General features: G+C 36.6%; 1 protein-coding gene across 18 annotated transcripts in view; it reads left to right on the forward strand.

Moving 5' to 3' along the window:
* Positions 1-19,264, forward strand: part of Mkln1 (muskelin 1) — a 284,064-nt gene that overhangs the window by 173,105 nt on the left and 91,695 nt on the right. For 17 of the 18 annotated variants that reach the window (XM_060374098.1, XM_060374106.1, XM_060374099.1 and 14 more), the window contains one exon: positions 18,457-18,526. In XM_060374098.1, coding sequence (XP_060230081.1) covers positions 18,457-18,526 — 70 coding nt within the window. Of the gene's footprint in view, positions 1-3,059; positions 3,103-18,456; positions 18,527-19,264 lie in introns of those variants that run through there. The other variant, XM_060374113.1, reaches the window with a different exon arrangement.

Raw genomic sequence — 19,264 nt, forward strand, 5'->3', positions numbered from 1 at the left:
GATTTTAATGTGTATATAATGTTTCAAAGAAAGCAGTTAAGAACTCTGATTATTGCTTGTTTATAATACTAACTGTTACATCTGTGATAAAGGACTTTAGAGAAGAAAATTCATAAAATGATCTGTCTGTATATGCTGGTTGTAGGATATGGTAGTATCTGTATTATCTCTGAGGGCACACTCTGCCCTTGAGATTGTCAGGCTTGGTGGCCAGCATCTCTGCCTGCTGAGCTATATCACCTCACCTCTTCACATTTTTCTTTTTGAGACAAGGATCTTATTGGTTGGGCTAGCTGGCCAGTGAGTTGTGGGGTCCACTGAAGAGTTGGCTCAGTAGTTAAGAGTGCTCACTGCTCTTCCAGAGGATCTAAGTTCAACCCGAACATCCACATAGTGGCTCACAAACACCTGTATGTAACACTTTTCTTTTTCTGGCCCCTGTGGCCACTTACTCTCAAATGACATACACAAAAACACGTACAAACATAATACAGATAATGAAAAAATTAAAACTAAATAAATATAAAATTTATGAAATTTGTTTTTGACAATTCACATTTGCATATGATGATTCTGATTATTCTTATCATCTTCTCACAAGTCCCTTTTCCACATTTATGTCTTTCTTGGATTGCTTTATGGCCCACTAATGTAATTTTTTTTTTAATAGTGGTGTACCTTGGGAAAATAGTTTTTCTCATTAGTTCACTTTGGGATAATATGTCTCTTAGACCGCTTAATATAAACTCTATGACTCCTGAATATTTGTAAAACCCTTCAAGTCAAATAATGGTTTATAGGCTGATATATGTTACAGGTAAAAGAATGGAGTTTATTTAAATAGGTTTTTGGATATGATAAAGTAAATGTTACCCATTAAGATTTCCCATCTTTAAAAATATACAGAAAGAAAAGTGTCTTAGTTAGGGTTTTATTGCTGTGAAGAGACACCATGACATGGCAACCCCTATAAAGAACATAAAGGGGTTAGTTTACAGTTTCAGAGGGTTAGTCCATTATCACCATGACAGGAAACAGCTCTGTATAGGCAGACCTGGTGCTGGAGTAGAAGCTGACAGTTCTACATCTTGACTCTCAGGCAGCACAGAGAGACTGTGCCACACTGGGCTTAGCTTGAACATAGGGAACCACAAAGTCCGCCCCCAAGGTGACATACTTCCCCAACAAGGCCCCAACTCCTAATAGTGCCACTTCCTGTGGGCCAAACAATCAAACGTATGCGTCTATTGTGGTCATTCCTACTCAAACCACCACAGAAAGCTACTTTAATCTTCACATGGAATTGATTTGAGTGGTCTGAAATCTGCTGAGGAGCATCTAAGTGAGCTGCCCTAGAATACTATGTTTTAGATTGATAGTTAATGAGGTGTAATGTATGTGTTGAAGACTGTACAGACTAGCAGCCCCTTACAGTTAGCATAGTTCTTTACCATTCAGCCATAGCATTATCCAGATACCACTTTTATTTACTCTTCGGCTAGAGTTTTGGGTTTTCATTTTTGTTCCCTCCAATGTGTTATGTACATATTGACCAGACTAGTGTCCAACACCTGTGTTCAAACTAGTCTCCTGCCTTAGTGTCCTGTTTGTGCCACTATGCTGAACTTTATTGCTTAATGTTGATTATTGGAGATCCTGTAGTTACTTTCTTCTGTTTTGTTGTCTGTCTTGTCTGTTCTTTTCTTCTTTTTCTCCTCCTCCTCCTCCTTCGTTTTCTTCTTTTTCATTATAGGGAGGTATGCCTAGGTAATTCTATGATTATGAATCTGCATTTTTCTTTTTGGTTCTTTATGAACCATATGTTCTGAAGTCATGTTACTAGGTGTATACAAACTTACAGCTTTACGTTCTAGCAAATTGGGACTTTGAAAGCTATAATGTACCCCCTTTTAAATCTCATAATAACTTTGTTTCCTGCCTTTAAAATTTACTTGGTGTGATTTCATCTGCATTATTTGAGCTATTTTTTGTTGAGTGTAACCTTTAACTTAGGTTTTCCATGGTGCTGGTGATTGGAACAGCTACTTGTCCAGCCTTCTCTTACTGTGCATGTTTTATGTTTTGTTTTGTTTTTTATTTGAGATCTGCTTCTTTTTAACAATATACAGAGTTTGCAAAATTAAATTCATTCATTAATTTATAGAGAGAGGGTAAATGAGAGAGAGGAAGGGAGGCAGGAGGATGGAAGGGAGGGAAAGTGATGTTTGGAGGTCAGAGGACAAATTTCAGGAATTAGTTCTTTTATCTACTGTGTAGAGGCCAGGGATTAAAATCAGGTCCATCAGGCTTGGTGGTAAGTACTTTACCCCCTGGGCCAAGATTTGAGTATTTTACTCTTAAATTAGAGCTAGCTCAGATTTCTCTTTCTTCCTGCATATTCAAAGGTTATGTCACATGCCTTTCTGTGATTGCAGGCCTGTGTCCATCTTAGCATTGATTTGAGCATCTGCTTACTAGCAGTTTCTTAGTTGTGTTTTACTTTTGGTTTTGTTGATCTGTAAATCTTTTTTGAGACTTTTTTTTTTCTGGGGAGGTCTATAATTGAAGATTTATTTAATCTTTGTTATAAACAAATGGTATTTTTCTATTCCTGTAATATGATTGACAGATGGTCTGCTCTATAAGTTTGGGTGATCTGCATATAAGTGTGCTATACATCCTATGATCCCATGGATGCCTTATCTTGAATATGCAGGATAAGTGGTATGCTTCAGGTCCCGGACCAACAGCTCCAGGCTCTTCCTCAGTCCCTATCTGCTGCTGGGCATGGCTGGCAAACCCCACCCTCTACCCTAAACTTTCCAGGGCAGGGGCTTCTTCTCCTCACCATGTTATCTGGACATTGTGGAGCTCTTGCTTTTTCCTCTCTCTCTCGTATCCCCTTGCATGGTGACCAAGAGCTGCTTCCAATGAACCTACATTTATGTACTTTAACTTGCTTTACATGAGAAATAGTCCAACGTCCTTTTTTTTTTTTTTTTTTTTTTTTTGAATTACAGAAAAAGGGAAGAATGTTAGTATGTAGCCAGCCTGCTTCTGGATTGCCTAATAACCTATGATGTGTCATGTGTCACCCACAAGGTATGTGGCAGACACAGTTCAGCTGAGCATGCACAAGCTATAAAAGGATCAACCCGCCACTTTACCTCTCTTACTCTCCTCTCTTGTTCTCTCTGCCTCACTTTCTTTCCTGGGGACCCCCCCCATGTCTTTATCTTTCCTTTTTATCTTTATCTTTCCACCTCCATCGAATAAATCTCTTTCATATAATACTGTTGTATGCATGGCATTATTTTAAAATAAATACTAATAACAGGACAAGTTGGTGTTGACTGCACTTGCTCCCAATTCCAATCTAAGCTGGCCTTTTAAAATTTCTTTCCACCAGGATGCCTGAACATATATTACCCACTGAAAAGGAGGTGCCATGTGTTGCCTTATTGAGAAGAGGCAGACAAAAATATGTATTTTATGGGGAAGTGCGCTCGGTCACTGGGCTGTCCTTAGGCTTGTCTCAAAATATTGGCCAGCTAGTTAGGACCATCCTAGCATATATGCCTTAAACTTTTCTTATTTAAAGATTTATTTTTATTTATATCTGTGTGTTCATGAATGTGTGACATGTATGTGTTGGTGCTGGTGCTGCTAGAACACAGATGAGGGCCTTAGATCCTCTGGAGTTGGAGTTTTTCAGGGAGTTGTATGTCACCAGGCATGAGTACAGGAAACCAAACTGAGGTTCTCTAGAAGAGCAGCAAGCACTTTTAAACCTCAGAGACATCTCTCTAGTCCTTAAACTATTATTTGCTTATGGAAAGATTGATGACTCAATTGTCTGAAAGTTGAGCAAGGATGTTGGTTATTCACCTGTAATAAACTTGACTTCAGAGTCATCTCTTTGAATTACTTACATTCTTTATAATTTGAAGGTAACTAAAACACTGAGTTTATGTACACTATCTCTAACATGATATGGCCCTCTCAGTGATTGATGAGGAAAGCATGAACATTTTTGGCGCCTAGGAAATTACTCCCCTCTGTCTGAAGGTTTGTTGCAGTAAACTACTAGGAGAAAAGGCCTATTTTATTAATATGCAAAAGGAAAAAAATCAAATCTTGGGGGAAACCATTATGACTACTTACTACCCCAGCAAGATACATGTATTCCTTTTTCTATAAAGGAGAAGGAAATGGGGAATGTCAATCATTTTAGGAAAATAGTAACACTTTTTAGTGGGCTCAGAGAACATACCATGGCCTGCAGCAAAATATGCTGGGCCTATAGAACAGACGACAGTGGTTTGTAAATTATTCTTTATGGGATGATAAGGGGTGTTTGAAAAAAAAAAATGTGCCTAGGTATATGGACAGAGTTCAGTCTTTGTCTCTGTGATAAGAACTTAGTCTTCTTTGTGAGATTTCAGTGAGAGACTTAAGGTGACTATGTTCCCCTTTGGCAGGTCCAGTCAAGGTAGGAAACTAGTGGATGTGGCAGAAAGCCTCTCCATGTGGGAAGGGTAAAACAAAGTTACAGGTATATTGATTATGAAGTATGTTCTGTTACCTCTCAGATAGGAATTATTAATACAGTTTGTAACATGGTTGTGAGTACTCTAGAATATTTATGAGGAATAAGACTGAAAAATGCTTTACTTTTCAAAGTGTATCATAGGACTTTTGTTTTGGTCAAAGATACTGTCAGGGAGAGTGTTTTCAATGAGTGAGTAGCTTGGGGTTAGTTTAAGTTGCTTGGCCTCTCATTAGTACAGTTTAAGTTACTGTGTCCACTGAGGGAAGATGGCTAGCTCTAGAATAAAGAAGGCATGAAGTGCAGTGTGGCTAGGACACTGAACAGGGAGGTGTTTTGGCCCATTCCTGCTACTGGCAATTCTAGATCAGTCAGTCAGTTTTCTTAAGGATTTTCTCTAATCTCATATAATGTGAAGTATTTTTTGGAAAGGGATGGCATAGAGTTGATAGAACAGAAAAAGGTGTTTTGTTTTGTTTTTTAAGGTTAGCATACACTGTTATGGGTGTCATTTTGGTTTCTGCGTATGTGTCTTTACACTTTGTTTATGTTCTTTTCCCCCCTCAGTATTCTTCTTGGACTCTCCCAGTTGCTATGTTTTTTTCCAGTTAACTTTACTTCTGCTTTCCCATTACAATCCATTATCCCCCCAATACATTTCCTTTAAGATGTTTTAGAATATTTCTAAAAGTCAGGCATCCAACCCCAGTAACTCAGTAAAAGAGCCTAGAAAAGATAGTTTGGGGATTTGATAAAGTCAGTTATGATTACTTTTTAGTGAAGTTATCTATATATAAATGAACCTTGCAGCGTGGCTGGAAATAGTTGTTTTCTTAAATCTTTATGAATTCTCTGTGAGTATTATTATTTTGTTAAATACAAAGGAATATATATATATATATATATATATATATATATATAAAACAGTAAAACTTTTTCCTAAGTCATGTTCACAATCATTCTTGCTTTAGGTTGAAGTAGGGCAGTTCTTAGTATTGAAATAAATATGAGATAATTTTTCAGTTTGATTTTTGGCCAATGAGAGTTTCCTCATCTATTATTTGCATCGGAATGTTTATTTTCATTTATTGGCATGCTTTTCCCAGCGGTTGCTGTATTTATGGAGTATGTATGCATGTTCGTCACCCTAGAGTACTTTGAATCCTTAGAGATAATTATTACAGGCTCAGACATGCTCAATAACGTGAGTCAAGTTCTTCTTTGTGTGATGCTAAGTAGGTACTACGGTCACCTACTCTTTGCAAGGTCATAACATTCCAAAATGCTTAGTTTTCTGTTAGTACATACCTATTTCTCTTGTGATAATTCTTAAACTACCTTGTTTCATTTCTAAATACTTAATTAGGAATGACGAATGGCACACTGAATTAATTATCTTTTGCCTCAGTAACAGTCTGCCACAGACTACAGCTTAAAAACAGATTTATTACATAATAGTTAAGTATCAAGAGTTTGGGCATAATTTAGAAGGATCTTCTGTTCCAAGTCTCTTAGAGGGTTCCAGTCAAGTTCTGCTTCACTAAAGCCAGCTAGGGAGAGTTTGTTAGTAAGCTCTAAGTCACTTTTATGTATCCAGGGTTTAGAAATTATATACTACATCACCATTTCTTTGTTTTGTTCATTTGAAATGTCTCCTGCCATAGGGATAGAACATGAAGGTGTCAATATCAAGAAGAAATCATGTTTTAGAGATGTTTTCTCCTTATAATTTCCTTGATGTTACCTAACAGAATTAGCAGTGATACTTTAATAACACTGATGTCACTTGCATGTCCAGCTTCTCTTCATTGTTTGGTCAGAATCTAAACACTCACTGTGTTATGTCTCTTTAAAATTCTTTTATCAAGAAGAATGTTCTCATCCTCTTCCCATTTTTCCTTAGTTTGTTGTTTTGCTTTTTGGTTATTTTGTTTTCTTTTCCTTTTTTAAATTAATTTAATTTTTATTAATTACAATTTATTCATTTTGTATTTTGTTGTTGTTGTTAAATCAGGGCCTCATGTAATAAGGCCTCAAACTGTAGCCAAGGATGATATGGAACTTCAGATCCTTTTGTTTTTACCTTCATTTTGTTGGGAATGTAGGTGTTTCTTATCATGCCCAGTTTAAGTATTAAGAAATTGAACTCAGGGCTTTGTTCATGCTACCTAGGCAAATACTTTACCAGCTTGACCTGTATTACTAGCCTTACCAACTCATATTTTTGAAGAGACTGTCATTTGACCTGAAAGGACTTCCATATATGTATATATCTATTTTCATTTTCATAGTAGCATTTAACTACTTTCTCTAGTTTTAAACAATACTGAGAATTGTACTTTGAATAATTTTTTTTAAAAAAAAAGACTACTCCCTACCTGAGACCCCTCCCTCCCACTGGGATCAGAAGTCCCTTCTCCTGTCCTCTCTTGCCCAGCTATAGGCTGATCAGCTTCTTTATTAAACAATCGGAGATGATGGAGAACAAATTTTGTACAACAATCGTTCATAGAAATGACAGTGTCTACATCCAGAACTATAACCAGATCTTGGGGCACAGAAATCAGCATCTGAATATACAGTGCACAGGACTGTGCCCTAACACCTGGATATACTCACTCACATCTTGTCTACTTTCTAATTGAATTTTTTGCTTTTTTTTTTAACCCTAATTATTATGAATACTTACATGTTATAGATGTAAGTCGTTTTGAATATATAAATAGGTTCTTCCAGGCTGTATCTTCTCATTTTATCCTTGTAACAGAGTTCTTCCCAGAGCAAGATTTTACTCTCTGTTGCCTGATTTTTGCTTTTACAGATTTATGTGTGTGGTTTTTTTTTTTTTTTTTGTGTGTGTGTGTGTGTGTGTGTGTGTGTGTGTGTGTAAGAGCTTGCCTAGGATTTAGAGAAAGGATAATTATATTTTATGGGCAGTAATATAATATATATTATATATAATAATAACAGTATGTAGCTGTTATGGAAACAATACAGGTCTCCCAAAAATCTTTATGACCCAGGAGCCCCACTCCTGCATATATAGAAGTCATTACATCAGTGAGATAACCACATACTTGTTTATTGCAGCATTAATCACAGGAGCCAGATATAGAGTCAGCTAAGATGTCCATCAGCAGATGAATGGATTTTAAAAAGATGTGTGTGGGGGCTGTGATGGCTTAGTGGTTAAGAACACTTGTTGCTATGTTTAGATATGTGCCTTGTATCCCTGATCTCACCAATACTTTAAACATGAATGTGTGTTGGATTGTGTCAAATGCTTTTTCGGCATCTAAGGAGATGATCACATGGTTTTTCTCCTTCAGTTTGTTTATTTGGTGGATTACATTGATGGATTTCCGTATATTGAACCACCCTTGCTTGCCTGGGATGAAGCTTACTTGGTCATGGTGGATGATATCTTTTATGTGTTCCTGGATTTGGTTTGCAAGTATTTTATTGAGTATTTTTGCATCAATGTTCATAAGAGAGATAGGTCTGAAGTTCTCTTTTTTTGTTGGGTCTTTGTGTGGTTTAGGTATCAAGGGGACTGTGGCTTCATAGAATGAGTTTGGTAATGTTCCTTCTGTTTCTATTTTGTGGAATAGTTTGGAGAGAATTGGAGGACCAGGGTAAGATGACCAAAAAGAAAGACAAATGGAATGGACATTGGAAGTAGGAGAAGACAAGTAATAGGACAGGAGCCTACCACAGAGGGCCTCTGAAAGACTACTTTGCAGTGTATCAAAGCAGATGCTGAGACTCATAACCAAACCTTGGGCAGAGTGCAGGGAATCATATGAAAGAAGGGGGAATTACTAAGACCTGGAGAGGACAGGAGCTCCACAAGGACCAAATATATCAGGGCACAGGGGTCTTTTATGAGACTGTTTCTCCAACCAAGGACCATGTATGTGTATAACCTAGAACCCCTGCTCAGATGTAGCCCACGGTAGCTCAGTATCCAATCCAAGTGGGTTACCCTAGTAAGGGGCACAGGGACTATTTCTGACATGAACTCAATGACTGGCTCTTTGACCTCATAACCCTCACTCCCACCCCTGAGGGAAGAACATCCTTGCTAGGCCACAGAGGAGGACATTGCAGCCAGTCCTGAAGATACATGATAAGCTAGGGTCAGATGGAATGGGAGGAGGACTTCCCCTATCAGTGGACTTGGAAAGGGGCATGGGAGGAGATGAGGGAGGGAGGGGATACATCTGGGATACAAAGTAAATAACCTGTGATTAATAAAAAAGTAAAATAAAAATTATTAAAAAATATTTTATAGGATGTGATATCATTAGGTTGATTTCCTAGCACAATTATTTTAAATTATTATTATTTTAAATTATTATCTAAAATTATTTTAAAATGTAAATTTTATTGTATGCAGCTAATGATTTTTGCAGAATATTAATTTTAAAAGAATTAAAATTATAGAAACAGTTTCATGTGGGAAAAAAAAAACGAACATTTGTTGCCCTTACAGAGAGCTAGAGTTTGGTTCCTAGCACCCACATGATGACTTACAATGATCTATAACTCCAGTCTCAGGGGTTCTGATGCCCTCTTTTGACCTCTAAGGCACCCCCACACAAATGGCATTCACACACATGGACATACACATGTAACGTAGATTAACAAAAAGATGTGTGTGTATATACATTAATGTGTGTACATGTGTATGTTTTGGGGGCCTGGGGGTTGGGGAGAAAACTGTTTAAACATAAAAAGGATGCAATCCTGCCATTGCATGACTGAAAATGAAGGGCATTATGTTAAGTAAAATAAATTAGGTACAGAGTGACAAGTATTGCAGAAGCTAAAGACATTAATCACTTAGTAGTAGATGGTAGAGTAGTCAGTAGAGGCTAGGAAGAGAAAGCCAAGGGTTAGATTAATCAGTACCCAAATATAGTTGCTGTAGTTCCATGTGTTACAAAATTGGGGAACAAATCCAAGGCAATTAACTGTACTTTTCAAAATAAGTGGAGAGGAAGAGTTGGGTTCCCAGGATCATAATATTTGAGGGTTAGAGGTGCTGAGCACTCTAGTTTGATCCTTATACATTACTTTGCACATAGTAATTTATAAGGTTGTGGTCACATAAGTGAGTACAAGTGTTAGAAGTTTATTAAAAAATAGAAACTCTGGAGCTGGAAAGATGGCTCAGTGGTTAAAAAGAGCTTTTGCTACTCTCAGAGGACCTACTTCCATTTCCAGCACTATGTCTGATGAGGCACAACTGCCTGCAACTCTAGCTTCTGGGATTCTGGTTTCTGTGGGACTTAAACACACACACACACACACACACACACACACACACACACACAAATACACGAATCCTCCCCTGTCCCCCACACATACTAAAAAAACAAAAACAAAAACAACAACAACAAAACACCCACCAAACTTTCAGGCATGGTGATTTGTATGTTCTGGTTGGTTTGTTTGTTTGAAGTAGTCAGGCTTTGGCTTCATTTTTTTCCCTAGTTCTCATTTTTAGTTTGACTTTTACTGTAATTTTTGTTTTACTTTTTTTTTTTGTCATATACGTGCTTACATTTATCTTCTAGCATCTTGGGGTGGAAGCTTAGGTAATTGATTTCAAAATCATCTTAATTTTCTAGTGTGTATTTAACACTTAACATCTGTTAAGTGTTATTTTCATAGTATTGCACTATTTTGGTAAGTTGGTTTTTTTTTTTAAACTTTTATCTAGTTCAAAATATTTCTGTATTTATCCTGAGGCTTCTTTGATTTGTGTCTTATTTGGAACTGTGTTGTATATACCAAGAATTTTAAGATTTCCAGCTATCTTCTATTAATGATTCTAATTTAATCCCATTGAGGTCTATGAGGTCTATTGTTATTAAAACATGTTTTTGGGTCTAGTGAGTGTTCTTGTGTGAGTTTGAAGAGTTTGAGGAGTTTGTTATTGGTGAAATGTTTTATATGTACCAATTATGTCCGGTTGATTGAGAGTGCTGTTCATTGTTATTCTGAATCTGTCAGTTACTGAAAGATGGAGGTTGATACCTGCAATTATAATAGTGCTTCTTGCAATTCTGACGTTTTTTTTTCAAGTATTTTGACACTTTTTTGTTGTTGTTGTTGTTGTTGTTGTTGTTTAGTACAGTCACATTAAGGGTTATGTCTTCTTGAAGAATTGACACATTTCATTAAGGCCTCTCTCTCCCTGATGATTTTCCCTCTACTTAAGTAAGCCTGATATGGATATGGGCTATCCCACCTTCTGTTTAAACTATGATGCATCTTCATCTGTTTCTTTTCATTCATCCATGTCTTTTGTTTTTATGTGGGTTTCTCACAGACGATATATGTGATCAGTTGTTTTTTTTTTTCTCTGCCATTCCAGTGTTCTCTTTTTGTTGGTTCACTTAAACTCTTCACATATAAAGTACTGATACAATTGGATTGCTATCTACTATATCAACTCTTCTGTTTCACACACTTGTTTCTTGCACCTTTTTTTTTTGTCTCTTATTTGATTTTCCTTTTTATTTTTTATATATATGTTAAACCCTTTAATTTTCAGTGCTTGTGTTAATAGAAGAGTGTATTCTGGTTCACAGTCTTAAGAGGTTAGGGTTCATAATGGCTGGGCAGCATGGCAGCATAGAGAACAACTAAAAGTAGGCATGGCTTTTTACTCTCAGAGTCCTCCTTCATTGACACACTTCCTCCAGCAAGGCTGCGCCACCTAAACCTCCCAGATAGTGTCACCAACTGGGGCCCAGTGTTGAAATGCCTTAGATTGGAGACATTTCTCATTCAGACATCACAGTGCTTATTCTACAGTTTGTAAAATATGTTTATGGTTAGTCTAACTCCAGCTTTAAATACTAGTATATTGCTTATGAGTGGTATAGATAATGATTTTCAGAATATATTTTATTCCTTTTTTGTTGTGACTGTAGCAGAGTGCCACAGATTGGGTGCTTTGTAATAGACAGATTTTTGAATTAGTTTAGAAACTGAGCTATCTAAGATTCAGGAGCCAACTGGCAAAAAGGTCTTCTGTCAGAAACATCTCGTGTAGAATGGTAGAGATAGGGAAGGAGGGTAACAAAAGGACACTCTGACTATTTTATCTTTTCTAAATGAATTCAATTTTGATATATGGAATGTATAACAAAATTAATGCAGTTGGAAGTCTGTTTTCATCTCTGGAAGTTCCTGCATTTAAAAAATCTTTTATTCTCTGGCAATTTCATACGTTATCCGCCAGCATGCCAACATGCTCCCAATATGTTCTCTTCTCATCTTTATGCCCTCTCCTTTTTTCTTTTTTAAACTCACCAGGTAGTGCTACCTACTAGAATATGGATGGATCTTGTTGGCTTGATCTTGTGCAGGTAATCATAATTGCAGTAAGTTCATGAGTGCTGTAGCCTTGTCATGCCCAGAATACTGCATTTCATAGGTCTTTACCCATCCTTCAACTTGTACATTCTTTCTACCCTTTTTCCACTGTGGAGTCCCATTTAGGGTTGAGTACTCAACAGTCACTTTTCCTCAGCACTTTGACCTAGCCATGAGGCTTTGCATTAATTGCTCCTCACTGTAGAATCAGTTTCTCTGGTCAGAGTTGAGAGCAGCGCTCTTTTATGTGGAATAAACAAGTATGTAGAAGGCAATCTGACAACATATCCATTTAGTAGAACAGCAGTAAAAGGTTGCCTCCCTCCTCACTCCCCAGGCCTATGACCTCCAGAACCATGGACTTTTGACCAGGTTTACAGTGACAGGCATGAATTCCCTTCTATGGACAGGCCTTAGATCCAACCAGAAAGTGATTGGTTACCCTATATCTTTCTTTATGCCATTATTACACTTTTGGGCACTTGCCTGCTAAGTTACTCTTGTAAGGTCCTAGATTCACTCCTGGGTAATACCATTGATGACCTGCCTGCATAGCATCTCCCAGCATTATGAAAATTAGCCATCTATGAGGAAGTTTTTAGGTCAATTCCCGTTTGATTTCTATATGCCTTACAATCAAAATGTATTGTGTCTTCAGCGGTAGGGTATTTAAAGTCTAGTTCTTTTGAGCAGTGAAGAGAAGTGACAATACTGTTTATGGGGAGTCTGATGGGACCTTTTTGATAAATCATTCATAAGGAAGTATCCCACTCCTGTCACTAAGATTTTCATTTAATTAAATTTTTATTTTTTTAATATTAGTTACAGTTTATTAACTTTGTATCCCAGCTGTAGCCCACTTCCCTCATTCCCTCCCAATCCTACCCTCCCTCCCTCATCTCCTCTCTGGCCCTTTCCAAGTCCACTGATAGGGGAGGTCCTCTTCCCCTGCTGTCTGACCCTAGCTTATCAGGTATCTTCAGGACTGGCTGCAATGTCCTCCTCTGTGGCCTAGCAAAGCTGCTCTTCCCTGGGGGTGGGGGCTGTCAAAGAGCCAGTCATTGAGTTCATGTCAGAAATAGTCCCTGTACCCCCTAACAAGTAACTCACTTAGATACTGAGCTACCATGGGCTACATTTGAGCAGAGGTTCTAGGTTATATACATACATGGTCCTTGGTTGGAGATACAGTCTCATAAAAGACCCCTGTGTCCAGATGTATTTGGTCCTTGTGGAGCTCCTGTCCTCTCCATATTCTTTCTTTCCCCCTTCTTTCATATGATTCCCTGCACTCTACCTAGCAGTGTATCAAAGCAGATGATGAGACTCATAACCACACCTTTGGCAGAGTGCAGGGAACCCTGTGGGTTTTTTGATGAGAAGTTTAATGTAGTTCGTATCTTTCTCTCTAAATGAGTTCTCCCCATTCTCTGTGACATTTTTTTGGTTTCTGCTGTTTGAATATGATATGCCTGTGTGCTAGTTTTTATCAACTTGCCAAAAACCTAGACTCCCCTGAGAAAAAGGAACCCCAGTAGAGGAATCAGCCTACAGACATGTCTGTGGAGCATTTTCTTGATTAATGATCAGTGAGTTCTAGGCCAGCCTGTTCTACATAGGGAATCCCAGGCCACCCTGTCTCAAACAAACAAACAAACAAACAATCAATAGCCTGTGTGGCACCTTCTTAGTACGTTTCCCTAGCATGCTGAGTATTCTTTTACTGTGGATTAAAGTTTAATTTAGGAAGATTTGCCTGAAGCATGACTTGAACTATTTTCTGTTTTGCTTTTTTTGCATGTTTAATTATTTTCATTACTTTCTCACCTGTTCTCTTTCTGAACCTTTTTGGTAGATGGATTTTGGGGAAGACAGTTTTTATAATTTGAGTTTTTGTTTTTCTAAAAACAGCCCCCCCCCAACAAGTTTTCTCCCTCACTTTGACTCACTGACTGTTCCTACTGTCTGGTCAGACCTTTTCTGAGATGTTGCAACTTTGACTAGGTTTTTTTGTTTCTATTTTTATTTTTTTGTGTGTGGGTTTTCTCCTACATGTATGTTGTTACACCACGGTGCACCATGTTTATGTAGTGCCTGCAAAGGCCAGAAGAGGGTTAGGGTCAGGGATATTGTTAGTCGCCATGTGGGTGGAATCATCCCAGGTTCTCTACAAGAGCAGCCTGCTCTTGACCTCTGAGCAATCCCTCCAGCCCCAGTTTTGCTGATGTTTTTTTAATTTCTTTTAGGGCATTTCAAAATATTAATGAACAGTTTTCATCTTTTTTATGATTGATTGCACTGAAGTTTTTATTATATGTTAGAATGCTGTTTTTCATCCAGTATCTTCTGGTAGGCTTTCACCCCGACCCGCCCCCCTCTGGCAAGAAGGAAGAACTGTAGGAGGAAGGAATGGCCTAGTGTAATTTTGAGCTTTGGGACTCAAGGCCCCATTTCCCAGTTACAAAGTATTTTTACAAACAGTCACTTTTAAGAAATAGTACAACATTTCTTTTTCCCTCTTCCCCCCTTTCTTTGTCTTAGTTTTCTGAAGAGGACTCTTTATTAGTATTTACAGTTGTGCGATTTGAAGGCTGTGTCACTTGAACCTCTGCTACTGAGTTCTCATTCTTTTATTTTTCCTGTTCCTTCAGTTTTCTTTTCTGGGTACGATCTCTGTCTTCTCTGAGTTAGAGACTATTAGTCACATAGTTAAAAGTCTAGGACCAACACGTGTAGTCCAGTCCTCTTAGAAATTTTCTGTGTTTATCTACTTCTTGGAGCCTGTGAAGGAGATTATCCAGTTCTCAGATTGTTTGCTGTTGCCAGGATTTGAACTTATTCTTTCCACTGTAAAAATAGACTCCCGTTTGTTTTTATGTAAGCGGCTTCTTCTAATTGGTAAAATGATGATTTATTCCATAAGCAGGTGTGTGTGGTGTGTCAAGTATTGTGTCCGATTTGAAAATTCCATTTTTTTAATTTTAGCACTTACAGAAGTATGAAATTATGTACAGCTCTACTTGCTGCTTTTGTTATCATTGGAATGAGAAGTGGGGACCTTGCCCCTTTCATGTACTACTGTAACCTTGGAACCTAGAACACTATCTTGACTTAGGTAAGACTCAGTGGAAATTTGTGGAATAGACAGTTCTGGCATATAGTGGACTCCTCACTATAAAATACTTTGTATCTTAAAGTTGCAAAGTATTTGGAAGCCTGTCTAAACCTCTACAGCAACAAGTACTTGATTTAGAGGAAAGCTGTAGGCTTTACTTTCTGAAGCTGGAGATACTAAAAATTGACTTAAGGTTTGGCTTTTATTTTGCATTATGAATAAAAGTATTTTCTTGTATATCATTGTTTCAGTTAAACTTTATGCTGTGAAAAACAGAGTGTGATCTCCTTGTTCACAGATAACCATTTTTCTTTTATTATGGCGTTACCTTAGCAACATGTTCATAGGTAATGAAGCTTTGTTATAACTCATTGATGGTGTGTAACTGTTCATAAAGGAAATGCAGCACTTTTATAGTCTTTGATTTCTATGCTACTTTTTATTTCAAATTATAGTTCACTGGCTTTCAGATGTTTAGTGTATTTTGATCAGCCAGCCTCTTTCATCCTCATTCGATTATCCTCTTCTACTTTCATCCCTGTGTAAAATTTTCATTTCTGCAGATGAGAGAAAACATGCATGTCCATCTTTCTGAGTATGGTCTATTTTACTCCTGGTGTTGAAAGTTTATTTGGGGCCATAGTGGCTCATGACTGATCCTAACACTTAGAAGGCTTTTGTAGAAGAATTCCTAGGAATCAAGCTCTACTGAAGGCTACAGAGTAAGTCTTCTTCAAAATCAACCAGCCAACCAACCAACCAGCCAGCCAGCCAAATAGCCAACCAACCAGTCAACCAACCAACCAGCCAAACCAGTAATCATTATGCATATTTGTGGGGTGCAGTATATTTCAATACAGGTGTACAATGTGTAATGCTTAGGAATTACCATGCCTATTAGCTTAGCCATCTATCATTTCTCCTTGTTGGAAACTTTCAGAATTCTAATGATTTTTAATATTAAATTGCTATAACCAGTAGCTGTCTACTCTACTCTACTGAACATTAGAAAGTATTCTTGAAAACTGAATCTCTATGTGTTAACTGTTCTCTTTCTATCCCCCTTTTCCCTACAGTCCCCACTAGCCCTGGTAATTACTGTTTTCTTCTTCCTTGAAATAAACATATTTTCTTTGTACTGTTGTATAGGATGAAGATTATACCTGGTACTCTAAATGAAGGATGTGAAAGCTCCAGATATGAATGCTTTTATTTTTTATAGTACTTAATTGCTTACATCTATAACCAGTGTTTGCCCTTTACTTACTACTATATAGTGAACATTTTCTAATGATTAATTAAAGTTTTGTTGTGTATATAATGGTTACTCAGAGTTGTGTAACATAAACATGTGATATTTTACCTAATCTCAATTCTTCTTACAAAAAAGCTGTAAAATTGTGCTATGATGAATGTAGACTGTTCTATAGGTTAAGTTCCAAGAAGTGGAGTAATTCTTTGGCTTTGTAGTATGTGATTAAATGCCTTTGTAGTCAGACTCTATGGATTTAAATCCTTATTTAGATAGTTAGGCATATCACTTTTTCTGTGTGCAATTTCTAAATCTGTACTTTAAAAGAGTACAGTTTATACATGGAAAGCAGTTAGGCTATTTAGACACCACATTGTTATGGCTATAGTTTTCATCATTTTCATTTTATAGTCATATTTAAATTGTTTTTGATGTTTAGTATATTAGAATTGTGTCCAGAAATATCTATTAATGTTTATACCTACCATCAAAACAGAGTATTATTTTGTAAGCTGTAGCTAGCAGTTGATATTTTAATTCAGAAATATATGTTTTGAGAATGTGACCCTAATTTTTAAGGACAGATGCATGTGGTTGGTTAATACTGATTTTGCATGTTTGGGTATTTGCCTGTTTATATGATGTGATTATTTATATTTAAGTATTTAAATATTTAGATTTTTAGTTACCTTTTATATTTTCTGTATTCTAATTGATTGCCTCCTAATTGTTTAATTATATATATATATATATTAATGTTTTGCCTTTGTAGAATATTTATGTGAAGGAGGTTCTTTTCTTTATGGTCTGGTTTTTTAAATTTATTCACATAGGGCTGGAGAGATGGCTCAGTGGTTAAAGAAAAGAACAGTTTCTTTTGTAGAGGACCTTCAATTCCCAGCACCTACGTGGTGGCTAACAACTATCTGTAACTCCAGTTCTAGTGGATCCGTTGTTCTCTTCTGTCCTTTGCATGCAAGCAAACACCTAGACAAAATAAATAAATAGATAAAAATAAATCTTTTTTAAAAAGTTATTCACGCATCTACTTGTTATAATAATAAATCTATTATTTGTGGTAGCATGAATGTATCAGTCATTCGCCTCTTTATTAAACAGTTTCCTCTGCCATGTATACAACTAACAATCAAAAAATATACTTCTTATTTTAGAATTATTATAGACTACAGAAAGGCTTCAGGTATAACACACTTTATCTCCCTAAGTAGTGTCTCCTATAGCTAGCCTTTAATATTTGCATGATAAATTTGTCCTAACAAGATACAAACATTGATATGTTACTATTAAGTAAACTTTACATTGTGTCTAAATCTTACTAGTTTGCCCAGAAATGTCTTTATTCATCCAGGGATGCATTCAATAAATCATGTTACATTTAGTTGTCTTGTTTCCTTTCCCTTCTTTGATATGGGACAGTGTATTCAGTCTTCCTTTTTTTATTGCTGTTATTTTTGTTTGTTATTTTATATTTTTGTTTTAGATTTATCTATTTTGTTTTATGTGTATGAGTGTTTTGCTCACACATATGTCTGCACCACATGTGTGCCGAGTACCTGTGGAGGTCAGAAGAGCACCTCAGAGTCCCTGAACTGGGGTCACAGATGAGCCTCCATGTGGGTACTGGGAATTGAACACTGGTCCTCTTCAAAAACAAGTTCCTTTAACCACTCAGCCATCTGTCCAGCCCTGTTTGTTTTTCAGTTGATAGTGTTTGGAAGAGTATTAGTAATATATTTTATTCAAAGTTTTACAGTTTGGGTTTGTGTGATGTTTTTTCTAGTGGTTGTGTTAGGGTTATTTGTAGCTTTATAGATACTGGGTATTATTGTGTAATTTGTTATACGTTCATGCTACAGCCTTTATTTTGTTCCTATTCTTTTCCAGATTCTTTCATACTTCTAGGTTGGCTCTTTCTTGGCCCACTATTCTTTTTAATGTTTTTTAAATCTTACATTAACTAGAGGTTCTCTCTAAACATCTTTCTATGGTTTATATGCTGTTCTCTTTCAGACTGCAAACATAATTTTTATGGTAGTTTCAATAGTTTTATAATGGTGGATTATTTCTTTTTTGACCATTGATTTTCACTTATTTTGACTAATCAATTAAGTTTTCTTTTTATTCCAGGAACATTTTAGTGGATAAACCAAATGATCAGTCTTCCAGATGGTCTTCTGAGAGCAATTATCCTCCTCAGGTAAGATTACATGTAGCACCTGAGACTCTTACTTAAAAGTCAGAAGAGATGGGCACGTAACTCAGTTGGTATCAGTTATCTAGAACCCACTGATAGTTGATTTTGTTTTCAGGATTGGAGCTACATTTTCTTTTTGCTCTGTTAAATCTTTTATCAGTAAAAACAGTGGGGATTTGATGAGACACTTTTACTTCTGTTGAAAATTTAAATACTAATCTATATTTTTATACATCAATAAGGATGCAAAATTAAGTTGTTTTTCTTTTGTTCTAAAAAGAGAACTAGAGTGCTGTTCTGAGCTGAACTGAGTTATGTTCCCACTGTCATATTAAACTGTTCTGTAAATATTTAAGGAAATGTTAATAAGTTGAACTTGGACTGAGGTGCCTTTTGAGAAAAGTCAACATAGTTTGTTACATTATTATCATAATCTTTTGAAAACTATATTTACTTATTTATGTGTGTATGTGTTTGAATGAGGGTGTTGAGTATAAGTGTGTATAAGCCTATGGAGATGCAAGGATGAATTATGGAAATCTGTTCTCTCCATCCATCATTTGAGTCTTGTAAGCACTATAACCTGCTAAGCCATCTCCTGGCTTGCTTTGCTATATTAAAATAGTATACTTAGAAGGGGTTGTGGCCCTGAACTATACTCCCTTTCCCTAGTAAGTACTGCTATCCTTAAAGGGATCATTCTTTCATTAGTGTATAATGCTTGGAGTAAATTAGGTACAT

This window comes from Meriones unguiculatus, chromosome 21, assembly GCF_030254825.1.
Source record: "Meriones unguiculatus strain TT.TT164.6M chromosome 21, Bangor_MerUng_6.1, whole genome shotgun sequence".
NCBI classification, from domain to species: domain Eukaryota; kingdom Metazoa; phylum Chordata; class Mammalia; order Rodentia; family Muridae; genus Meriones; species Meriones unguiculatus.